Raw genomic sequence first — 12810 nt, 5'->3', positions numbered from 1 at the left:
CCAGTATCTCCCAGTATAACCCAGTATAACCCAGTTCCCCTCCCAGTCCATCCCAGTATCTCCCAGTATAACCCAGTCCCTCCCAGTCCCTCCCAGTATAACCCAGTATCTCCCAGTATCTCCCAGTCCCTCCCAGTCGCTCCCAGTATAACCCAGTATAACCCAGTGTCCCCCCGCAGGTTCCGGTTTCCCGCCCCGTGGAGGGGGCGTGGCCCGCGGAGGGGGCGGAGCCAGAGGAGGAGGCGGAGCCCGAGGCGGCCCCCGTGGGCGTGGCCGAGGCCGAGGGGGCGGGGCCAGGGGCGGGGCCCGCGGCGGCTTCAAAGGCGGGAAAAAAGTGACGGTGGAGCCGCACCGGCATGAGGGTAACTGGGGATACTGGTTTGTACTGGGAGGGGAACTGGGGATACTGGTTTGTACTGGGAGGGACTGGGAGGGTAACTGGGGATACTGGTTTGTACTGGGAGGGTAACTGGGGATACTGGTTTGTAGTGGGAGGGACTGGGAGGGACTGGGGATACTGGTTTGTACTGGGAGGGACTGGGAGGGTACCTGGGGATACTGGGAGGGACTGGGAGGGTACCTGGGGATACTGGTTTGTACTGGGAGGGTAACTGGGGATACTGGTTTGTACTGGGAGGGACTGGGAGGGTACCTGGGGATACTGGGAGGGACTGGGGATACTGGTTTGTACTGGGAGGGACTGGGAGGGTACCTGGGGATACTGGTTTGTACTGGGAGGGTACCTGGGGATACTGGTTTGTACTGGGAGGGTACCTGGGGATACTGGTTTGTACTGGGAGGGTAACTGGGGATACTGGTTTGTACTGGGAGGGACTGGGAGGGTAACTGGGGATACTGGTTTGTACTGGGAGGGACTGGGAGGGGTACCTGGGGATACTGGTTTGTACTGGGAGGGACTGGGAGGGTAACTGGGGATACTGGTTTGTACTGGGAGGGTACCTGGGGATACTGGTTTGTACTGGGAGGGGAACTGGGGATACTGGTTTGTACTGGGAGGGTAACTGGGGATACTGGTTTGTACTGGGAGGGTAACTGGGGATACTGGTTTGTACTGGGAGGGGAACTGGGGATACTGGTTTGTACTGGGAGGGACTGGGAGGGTAACTGGGGATACTGGTTTGTACTGGGAGGGACTGGGCACGGGGCTGTGGAGCAGCTGAGGGTCCCAGGTGTATCTCAGGTGTATCTCAGGTGTATCCCAGGTGTATCCCAGGTGTATCTCACGTGTCCCTGACGTGTCCCTGGCGTGTCCCTCACGTGTCCCTCACGTGTCCCTGGCGTGTCCCTGGCGTGTCCCTGACGTGTCCGTGCCGTGTCCCAGGTGTGTTCATCTGCCGCGGCGCGAGGACGCGCTGGTGACGCGGAACCTGGTGCCGGGGGAGTCGGTGTACGGCGAGAAACGCATCAGCGTCGAGGTACGGGACGGACTGGGCGTACTGGTTTGTACTGGGAGCACTGGGACGGACTGGGCGTACTGGGAGCACTGGGAGAGACTGGTTTGTACTGGGAGCACTGGGCATACTGGTTTGTACTGGGAGCACTGGGCATACTGGTTTGTACTGGGAGCACTGGGCACACTGGTTTGTACTGGGAGCACTGGGACAGACTGGGTGTACTGGGAGCACTGGGACAGACTGGTTTGTACTGGGAGCACTGGGCATACTGGTTTGTACTGGGAGCACTGGGCATACTGGTTTGTACTGGGAGCACTGGGACGGACTGGGCGTACTGGTTTGTACTGGGAGCACTGGGCATACTGGTTTGTACTGGGAGCACTGGGACAGACTGGGTGTACTGGGCGTACTGGTTTATACTGGGAGCACTGGGTACTGGTTTGTACTGGGAGCACTGGGACGGACTGGGACAGACTGGTTTATACTGGGAGCACTGGGAATGGGGGCACTGGGACAGACTGGGACGGACTGGTTTATACTGGGAGCACTGGGACGGGGGGACTGGGACAGACTGGGACGGACTGGGACAGACTGGTTTATACTGGGAGCGCTGGGACAGACTGGGACAGACTGGGACAGACTGGTTTATACTGGGAGCACTGGGACGGGGGGACTGGGACGGACTGGGACAGACTGGTTTATACTGGGAGCACTGGGACGGGGGGACTGGGACGGACTGGGACAGACTGGTTTATACTGGTTATACCAGTCCATAGTGGCTTATAGTGGTTTATACCACTCCAAACTGGTTTATACTGGTTATACCAGTCCAAACTGGTTTATACTGGTTATACCAGTCCATAATGGTTTATACTGGTTTATACCACTCCAAACTGGTTTATACTGGTTTATACCACTCCAAACTGGTTTTTACTGGTTATACTAATCCATAATGTTTTATACTGGTTTATACCACTCCAAACTGGTTTATACTGGTTATACCAGTCCATAGTGGCTTATACTGGTTTATACCACTCCAAACTGGTTTATACTGGTTATACCAGTCCATAGTGGCTTATACTGGTTTATACCACTCCAAACTGGTTTATACTGGTTATACCAGTCCATAATTGTTTATACTGGTTATACCAATCTATAATGGTTTGTACTGGTTTATAAGGCTCCGAACTGGTTTATACTGGTTTATACCGCTGCAAACTGGTTTATACTGGTAATACCAGTCCATAATGGTTTATACTCGTTTATGCCACTCCAAACTGGTTTATACTGGTTATACCAGTCCGCAGTGCTTTATAGCAGTCTATAGTGGTTTATACTGGTTTATACTGGTTTATAGCAGTCTATACTGGTCCATACTGGTTTATAGCAGTCCATACTGGTTCATACTGGTCTGTACTGGTTTCCCAGGAGGGCGAGGCCTCGGTGGAGTACCGCGCCTGGAACCCGTTCCGCTCCAAGCTCGCCGCCGCCATCTTGGGCGGCATCGACCGCATCCACATCCGGCCGGGCGCCAAGGTGCTGTACCTGGGCGCGGCCTCGGGCACCACCGTGAGCCATGTGTCCGACATCGTGGGGCAGGTACGGCACAGCTGGGCACACCTGGGCACAGCTGGGCACACCTGGGATACACCTGGGCACACCTGGGTATGGGCACAGACACACCCGGGCACACCTGGGCACACCTGGGCACACCTGGGCACACCTGGGATACACCTGGGCACAGCTGGGATACACCTGGGTACGGGCACAGACACACCCGGGCACACCTGGGCACAGCTGGGCATAGCTGGGCACACCTGGGCACACCTGGGATACACCTGGGTACGGGCACAGACACACCCGGGCACACCTGGGCACAGGGGCCAAGGTGCTGTACCTGGGCGCGGCCTCGGGCACCACCGTGAGCCACGTGTCTGACATCGTGGGGCAGGTACGGCACAGCTGGGCACACCTGGGTACAGCTGGGTACACCTGGGTATGGGCACAGACACACCTGGGCACACCTGGGCACAGGGGCCAAGGTGCTGTACCTGGGCGCGGCCTCGGGCACCACCGTGAGCCATGTGTCCGACATCGTGGGGCAGGTACGGCACAGCTGGGCACACCTGGGCACACCTGGGCACACCTGGGATACACCTGGGCACACCTGGGATACACCTGGGTACGGGCACAGACACACCCGGGCACACCTGGGCACAGCTGGGCATAGCTGGGCACACCTGGGCACACCTGGGATACACCTGGGTATGGGTACAGACACACCTGGGCACACCTGGGCACAGGGGCCAAGGTGCTGTACCTGGGGCGGCCTCGGGCACCACCGTGAGCCATGTGTCCGACATCGTGGGGCAGGTACGGCACAGCTGGGCACGGCTGGGCACACCTGGTACGGGCACAGACACACCTGGGCACAGGGGCCAAGGTGCTGTACCTGGGCGCGGCCTCGGGCACCACCGTGAGCCATGTGTCTGACGTCGTGGGGCAGGTACGGCACAGCTGGGCACACCTGGGCACAGCTGGGCACAGGCACAGACACACCCGGGCACACCTGGGCACAGCTGGGTATGGGTACAGATACACCTGGGCACACCTGGGCACACCTGGGCACGGCTGGGCACACCTGGGCACACCTGGGCACAGGCACAGACACACCTGGGCATGGCTGGGCACAGGCACAGACACACCTGGGCACACCTGGGCACACCTGGGCATGGCTGGGCACACCTGGGCACACCTGGGTATGGGTACACACACACCTGGGCACACCTGGGCACGGGCACAGACACACCTGGGCACACCTGGGGTGTCCCCAGGGTCTCACCTGGGCCAGGTGGCACCAATTTGGTGTCCCCAAGGTGCTGGGAGCACCTGATGGTGGCACCTGCAGGAGACCTCTGATGACCTTTGGTGGCCATTGGTGGACACTGCTGACCTTTGGTGGACACCAATGACCTGTGGTGGGCATTGATGACCTTTGGTGGACATTGATGACCTTTGGTGGGCATTGATGACCTTTGGTGGACATTGATGACCTGTGGTGGGCATTGATGACCTTTGGTGGGCACCGATGACCTTTGGTGGGCATTGATGACCTTTGGTGGACACTGCTGACCTTTGATGGACACTGCTGACCTTTGGTGGGCACTGATGACCTTGGGTGGACACTGATGATCTTTGGTGGACACTGCTGACCTTTGGTGGACATTGATGACCTTTGGTGGACATTGATGACCTTGGGTGGACACTGCTGACCTTTGGTGGACATTGATGACCTTTGGTGGGCATTGATGACCTTTGGTGGACATTGATGACCTTTGGTGGGCATTGATGACCTTTGGTGGACACTGCTGACCTTTGATGGACACTGCTGACCTTTGGTGGACACCAATGACCTGTGGTGGACATTGATGACCTTTGGGGGACACTGATGACCTTTGGTGGACATTGATGACCTTTGGGGGACACCAATGACCTTTGGTGGACACTGATGACCTTTGGTGGACATTGATGACCTTTGGGGGACACCAATGACCTTTGGTGGACACTGCTGACCTTTGATGGACACTGCTGACCTTTGGGGGACACCAATGACCTTTGGTGGACACTGCTGACCTTTGATGGACATTGATGACCTTTGGTGGACACTGCTGACCTTTGGTGGACACTGCTGACCTTTGGTGGACACTGCTGACCTTTGATGGACATTGATGACCTTTGGTGGGCACTGATGACCTTTGATGGACACTGCTGGCCTTTGGTGGACACCAATGACCTGTGGTGGACACTGATGACCTGTGGTGGGCACTGATGACCTTTGGTGGACATTGATGGCTTTTGGTGGACATTGATGACCTTTGGGGGACACCGATGACCTTTGGTGGACACTGATGACCTTGGGTGGACACCGATGACCTTTGACGGACACTGCTGACCTCAGGTGACTCCTGCTGACCATGGGTGGACATTGATGACCTTGGGCGACACCTGGTGACCTTGGGTGGACATTGGTGACCCCATGTGACCTTGGGTGACCCCTGGTGACCTTGGGTGGACATCGGCGACCTTTGGTGACCATTGATGACCTTGGGCGACACCCGGTGACCTCGGGTGACGGCTGGTGACCTTGGGTGGACATTGGTGACCTTGGGTGACCCCTGGTGACCCCGGGTGACCCCCGGTGACCCCCCCAGGAGGGCGTGGTCTACGCCGTGGAGTTCTCGCACCGCTCGGGCCGGGACCTGCTCAACGTGGCCAAGAAGAGAACGAACGTGGTGCCGGTCATCGAGGACGCGCGGCACCCGCACAAGTACCGCATGCTGATTGGTCAGTGACACGCTGGGGGGCGTGGTCAGTGCCACAGGGGGCGTGGTTTCATCCTGAGGGGCGGGGCTTACACCTGGGGTCACACCTGTGGGAACGAACGTGGTGCCGGTCATGGAGGACGCGCGGCACCCGCACAAATACCGCATGCTGATTGGTCAGTGGGCCAGAGGGGGCGTGGCTTATGGTTGAGGGGCTTCATCATGGGGGCGTGGTCAATGCCCAAAGGGGGCGTGGCTTCATCATGGGGGCGCAGTCAGTGCCCAAAGGGGGGCGTGGCTTCATCATGGGGGTGTGGTCAGTGCCCAAGGGGGCGTGGCTTCATCATGGGGGTGTGGTCAATGCCCAAAAGGGGCGGGGCTTACACCTGTGTCACACCTATGGGAATGAACGTGGTGCCGGTCATGGAGGACGCGGCACCCGCACAAGTACCGCATGCTGATTGGTCAGTGAGCCAGAGGGGGCGGGGCTTCATCTGGGACACACCCATGGGGGCGGGGCTTACAGCTGGGACACACCTGGGGACACCTGGGAGGGTCTGGAGAAGGTTCTGGAGATCTTGGGGTGTCCTGGGTGAAACTTGAGGTGGTTTTGAGGTCCTGGAGGAGAATTTTGGCATTGTCCAAAATTTTGGGGATTTTTGAGTTGATTTGGGAGATCTGGAGAAGGTTCTGGAGGTTCTGGAGAAGGTTCTGGAGAAGCTTCTGGAGGTTCTGAGGTGTCCTGGGTGGGACCTGAGGTGGTTTTGGGGTCCTGGAAATGAACTTTTGGACGTTCTTGAGTTAATTTGGAGGGTCTGGAGAAGGTTCTGGAGATCTTGGGGTGTCCTGGGTGAAACTTGAGGTGGTTTTGAGGTCCTGGAGGAGAATTTTGGGATTGTCCAAAATTTTGGGGATTTTTGAGTTGATTTGGGGGTTCTGGAGAAGGTTCTGGAGAAGGCTCTCGAGATTTTGAGGTGTCCTTGGTGGGTTTTGAGGTGGTTTTGGAGTCCTGGAGAAGAATTTTGGGATCATCCAAAAATTTTAGGGGTTCTTGAGGAGGTTTGGAGGTTCTGGAGAAGGTTCTGGAGGTTCTGGAGGTTTTGAGGTGTCCTTGGTGAGACTTGAGAAGGTTTTGGGGTCCTGGGAATGAAATTTTGGGGATTTTTGAGTTGATTTGGAGGGTCTGGAGAAGGTTCTGGAGATCTTGGGGTGTCCTGGGTGAGACTTGAGGTGGTTTTGAGGTCCTGGAGGAGAATTTTGGGATTGTCCAAAATTTTGGGGTTTTTTGGGTTCCTGGCTGGAATTTTGGGGGAATTTTGAAGTTTCTGGTTGGAATTTTTGGGTTTTTTTCTGGAATTTTGGGTTTTTCTGGAATTCCGGGATAATTTTGGGATAAATTTGGGATTTTGCCCCGTTCCAGGCATGGTGGACATGATCTTGGTGGGCACCAAATTTTGGGATTTTTTGGGTTCCTGGCTGGAATTTTGAGGTTTTGGGTTGGAATTTTTGGGTTTTTTCCTGGAATTTTGGGTTTTTCTGGAATTCCGGGATAATTTTGGGATAAATTTGGGATAAATTTGGGATAAACTTGGGATTTTGCCCCGTTCCAGGCATGGTGGACGTGATCTTGGTGGGCACCAAATTTTGGGATTTTTTGGGTTCCTGGCTGGAATTTTGGGGGAATTTTGAGGTTTTTGGTTGGAATTTTTGGGTTTTTTCGTGGAATTTTGGGTTTTTCTGGAATTCCGGGATAATTTTGGGATAAATTTGGGATAATTTTGGGTTTTTGCCCTGTTCCAGGCATGGTGGGCGTGATCTTGATGGGCACCAAATTTTGGGGTTTTTTTGAGTTCCTGGCTGGAATTTTGAGGTTTTTGGTTGGAATTTTTGGGTTTTTTCCTGGAATTTTGGGTTTTTCTGGAATTTTGGGATAAATTTGGGATAATTTTGGGATAAATTTGGGATAATTTGGATTTTGCCCCGTTCCAGGCATGGTGGGCGTGATCTTGGTGGGCACCAAATTTTGGGTTTTTTTTGCGTTCCTGGCTGGAATTTTGGGGGAATTTTGAGGTTTTTGGTTGGAATTTTTGGTTTTTTTCTGGAATTTTGGGTTTTTCTGGAATTCCGGGATAATTTTGGGATAAATTTGGGATTTTGCCCCGTTCCAGGCATGGTGGACGTGATCTTGGTGGGCACCAAATTTTGGGGTTTTTTTGAGTTCCTGGCTGGAATTTTGAGGTTTTTGGTTGGAATTTTTGGGTTTTTTCGTGGAATTTTGGGTTTTTCTGGAATTCCGGGATAATTTTGGGATAATTTTGGGATAAATTTGGGATAAATTTGGGATTTTGCCCCGTTCCAGGCATGGTGGACGTGATCTTGGTGGGCACCAAATTTTGGGTTTTTTTGGGTTCCTGGCTGGAATTTTGGGGGAATTTTGAAGTTTCTGGTTGGAATTTTTGGGTTTTTTTCTGGAATTTTGGGTTTTTCTGGAATTCCGGGATAATTTTGGGACAAATTTGGGTTTTTGCCCCTCATCCAGGCATGGTGGGCGTGATCTTGGTGGGCACCAAATTTTGGGTTTTTTTGGGTTCCTGGCTGGAATTTTGGGGCAATTTTGAAGTTTCTGGTTGGAATTTTTGGGGTTTTTTCTGGAATTTTGGGTTTTTCTGGAATTTTGGGATAAATTTGGGATTTTGCCCCGTTCCAGGCATGGTGGACGTGATCTTGGTGGGCACCAAATTTTGGGGTTTTTTTGAGTTCCTGGCTGGAATTTTGAGGTTTTGGGTTGGAATTTTTGGTTTTTTTCCTGGAATTTTGGGTTTTTCTGGAATTCCGGGATAATTTTGGGATAAATTTGGGATTTTGCCCTGTTCCAGGCATGGTGGACGTGATCTTGGTGGGCACCAAATTTTGGGTTTTTTTGGGTTCCTGGCTGGAATTTTGGGGCAATTTTGAGGTTTTTGGTTGGAATTTTTGGGGTTTTTTCGTGGAATTTTGGGTTTTTCTGGAATTCCGGGATAAATTTGGGATAAATTTGGGATAAATTTGGGTTTTTGCCCCGTTCCAGGCATGGTGGACGTGATCTTCGCCGACGTGGCGCAGCCGGACCAGACGCGCATCGTGGCGCTGAACGCGCATCACTTCCTGCGCTCGGGGGGGCACTTCCTCATCTCCATCAAGGTAAAAACCAGTACGGACCAGTATAGACCAGTACAGACCAGTACGGACCAGTATGGACCAGTATAAACCAGTACGGACCAGTACGGACCAGTATGGACCAGTATAAACCAGTATGGACCAGTATAGACCAGTACGGACCAGTATAGACCAGTACAGACCAGTACGGACCAGTATGGACCAGTATAAACCAGTACGGACCAGTACGGACCAGTACGGACCAGTATGGACCAGTACGGACCAGTACGGACCAGTACGGACCAGTATAAACCAGTACGGACCAGTACGGACCAGTACAGACCAGTATAGACCAGTATAAACCAGTACGGACCAGTATGGACCAGTATAGACCAGCACGGACCAGTACGGACCAGTATGGACCAGTATAGACCGGTATGGACCGGTATGGACCAGTATGGACCAGTACGGACCAGTATGGACCAGTACAGGTCACTGGGTGGCTGGAACCAGTCTGGAACTGGGGTTGAACTGGTTTGAGCTGGTTCTGACTGGTTTGAACTGGTTAGAACTGGATCTAACCAGTTCAAACTGGGATTCAACTGGTTCTAACTGGTTCTTAGGGATTTAACTGGATCTGACTGGTTCTAACTGGCATTTAATTGGTTCTAACTGCCTCAAACTGGTTCTGACCGGTTCAAACTGGTTCTGACTGGTTCGAACTGGTTCTGACTGGTTCAGACTGGTTCTGACTGGGATTTAACTGGTTCAAGTTGGTTCTAACTGGGATCTAACCGGTTCTAATTGGGTTGGAACCGGTTCTAACCAGCTCCAGGCAGCTCTGACTGGTTCTAACTGGGCTCAGGCTGGTTCTAACCGGTTCTGACTGGTTGAAACTGGTTCTAACTGGGATCTAACCAGTTCTGACTGGTTGAAACTGGTTCTAACTGGGATCTAACCAGTTCTGACTGGCTCATACTGGTTCTAATTGGGATTTCACCAGGTCTAACTGGCTCAAACCAGTTCTAACTGGGCTCAAACCGTTTCTAACTGGTTCTAACTGGACTCAAACTGGTTCTAACCAGGCCTGACTGGTTCTCATGAGTTCTAACTGGGCTCAAACCAGTTCAAACCGGTTCTAACTGGGCTCAAACCGGTTCTAACTGGGTTCTAAGTGGGATCTAACCAGTTCTAACTGGTTCAAACTGGGCTCAAACCAGTTCTAACTGGTTCTAAGTGGGCTCAAACCAGTTCAAACTGGTTCTAAGTGGGCTCAAACCAGTTCAAACTGGTTCTAAGTGGGCTCAAACCAGTTCAAACTGGTTCTAAGTGGGCTCAAACTGATTCTGACTGGTTCTAACTGGTTCTAACCGGTTCTAACTGGGCTCAAGCTGGTTCTAACCGGTTCTAACTGGGCTAAAACCGGTTCTAAGTGGGCTCAAACTGGTTCTAACTGGTTCTAACCGGTTCTAACTGGGCTCAAGCTGGTTCTGACCGGTTCAAACTGGGCTCAAACCAGTTCAAACCAGTTCTAACCGGTCGGAACGGGTTTGCCCGCAGGCGAACTGCATCGACTCGACGGCGCCGGCCGAGGCCGTGTTCGCGGGCGAGGTGAGGAAGATGACGGCCGAGAGGATGAAGCCGCAGGAGCAGCTGACGCTGGAGCCCTACGAGAGGGACCACGCCGTGGTGGTCGGCGTCTACCGGTGACTGGGACGGACTGGGTTATACTGGGAGGGACTGGGGGGAAAAAGCCCGGGGGATTTGGGCGCAAAAATGGCGATTTTGGGGTGAAGAATGGGGATTTTATGGGGAAAAATGGGGATTTTGGGGGGTAAAAAGGGAACTGGTTGATACTGGGATGGAACTGGGTTATACTGGTTTGTACTGGGAGGGACTGGGGGAAAAAACCTGGGAGGTTTAGGTGCAAAAATGGCGATTTTGGGGTGAAAAATGCGGATTTTATAGGTAAAAATGGGAATTTTGGTGGGGGGGAATGGGACTGGTTTGTACTGGTTTATACTGGGACAGACTGGTTTGTACTGGGAGGGACTGGGGGGAAAAAACCCGGGGGATTTGGGCGCAAAAATGGGGATTTTAGGGTGAAAAATGGGAATTTGGGGGGTAAAAAGGGAACTGGGAGGGACTGGGTTATACTGGGACAGACTGGGAGGGACTGGTTTGTACTGGGATATACTGGTTTGTACTGGGAGCGACTGGGAGCGAAAAACCCGGAGGATTTAGGCGCAAAAATGGGGATTTTAGGGTGAAAAATGGGAACTGGTCCATACTGGTTTATACTGGTCCATACTGGTCCGTACTGGTCCATACTGGTCCATACCGGTCCATACTGGTTCTCATTGGTCCATACTGGTCCATACTGGTTTATACTGGTCCATACTGGTCCATACCGGTCCATACTGGTTCTCACTGGTCCATACTGGTCCATACTGGTCCATACTGGTCCATACTGGTTCTCACTGGTCCGTACTGGTCCATACTGGTCCATACTGGTCCATACTGGTCCGTACTGGTCCATACTGGTTTATACTGGTCCATACTGGTCCATACTGGTCCATACTGGTCCATACTGGTTCTCACTGGTTCTCACTGGTTCTCCCCCCCCCAGGCCCCCTCCCAAGGAGAAATGACGTCATCGCTCCTCCGGTGGGGGCGTGGCCTAACCCGGAAGTCGCCGCTGCCGTTCAAGAGTGGGCGTGGCCTAACCCAGAAGTCACCGGCGCCATTCAAGAATGGGCGTGGTCTAACGCAGGAGTGGGCGTGGCCTAACCCGGAAGTGGCTGCGGGGTTTGGGGTGTGGGCGGGGCCTGGGGGGGTTTTGTTAAATAAAGGGAAATTGATGAATTGGCGTCGTTAATTGATTAATGAGGGGCTAATTAATGGCTTGGGGGGGTGGTTAATGGGGTAATAAAAGGGGCTCGGGGTGATTAATGGAGTTATTAATTAATGGGTGATTACTTAATGGTTATTGGGGCCCGGTAATTAATTAGAGTTAATTAGTTAATTAATTAATTAATTAATTACTGCGAGGGGGGAACTGGGCTGAACTGGGGGCAGCAGGAGGGGTCACTGGTGGTTACTGGGATGAACTGGGCTGAACTGGGGGCAGCAGGAGGGGTCACTGGTGGTTACTGGGATGAACTGGGAGCGACTGGGAGGGGTTACTGGTTTGAACTGGGATGAACTGGGATGAACTGGGATGAACTGGGAGGGGTTACTGGTTTGAACTGGGATGAACTGGGAAGGAACTGGGATGAACTGGGAGGGGTTACTGGTTTCAACTGGGATGACCTGGGAGGGACTGGGAGCACTGGGAGTGGACTGGAGTGTTACTGGTTTGAACTGGGATGGGACTGGGATGAACTGGGAGGAACTGGGAGCAGCAGGAGGGGTTGCTGGTGGTTACTGGTTTGAACTGGGAGTTACTGGGAGTTACTGGTTTGAACTGGGAGAGACTGGGAGGGACTGGGAGGGGTTACTGGTGCTTACTGGGATGAACTGGTTTGAACTGGGAAGGCACTGGGATGAACTGGGAGGGGTCTGGGGGGTTACTGGGAGGGAACTGGAATGAACTGGGAGGAACTGGGAGTTACTGGGAGGGGTTACTGGTGCTTACTGGGATGAACTGGGAGGGAACTGGGAGCACTGGGAGTGGACTGGGGTGTTACTGGTTTGAACTGGGAGTTACTGGGAGGGACTGGGAACACCAGGAGGGGTTACTGGTGTTTACTGGTTTGAACTGGTTTGAACTGGGAGCGCTGGGAGGGGTTACTGGGATGGACTGGGAGGAACTGGGATGGACTGGGAGCACTGGGAGGGCTCTGTGAGGTTACTGGGATGAACTGGGAGGTTACTGGTTTGAACTGGTTTGAACTGGGAGGGACTGGGAACACCAGGAGGGGTTACTGGTGTTTACT

At 53.3% G+C, this 12810-nt stretch overlaps 1 protein-coding gene across 1 annotated transcript; it reads left to right on the top strand.

Annotated features, from left to right (window-relative positions):
- Window positions 1-179: 179 nt before the first annotated feature.
- On the top strand, window positions 180-11681 carry LOC115915993 (rRNA 2'-O-methyltransferase fibrillarin-like; the record flags this gene model as incomplete). Its single annotated transcript, XM_030969691.1, is given in 9 exon segments — window positions 180-362; window positions 1343-1360; window positions 1363-1436; window positions 2844-3014; window positions 5627-5759; window positions 8805-8917; window positions 10433-10578; window positions 11502-11584; window positions 11627-11681. Coding segments are annotated over 8 exon segments (860 nt in total), but the record flags the coding sequence as incomplete, so codon positions are not given.
- Between the last annotated feature and the right edge of the window lie 1129 nt (window positions 11682-12810).

The sequence above is a fragment of the Camarhynchus parvulus genome, unplaced genomic scaffold (assembly GCF_901933205.1).
Source record: "Camarhynchus parvulus unplaced genomic scaffold, STF_HiC, whole genome shotgun sequence".
Lineage (NCBI taxonomy): Eukaryota > Metazoa > Chordata > Aves > Passeriformes > Thraupidae > Camarhynchus > Camarhynchus parvulus.
This window is presented reverse-complemented; position numbering and strand designations above follow the sequence as displayed.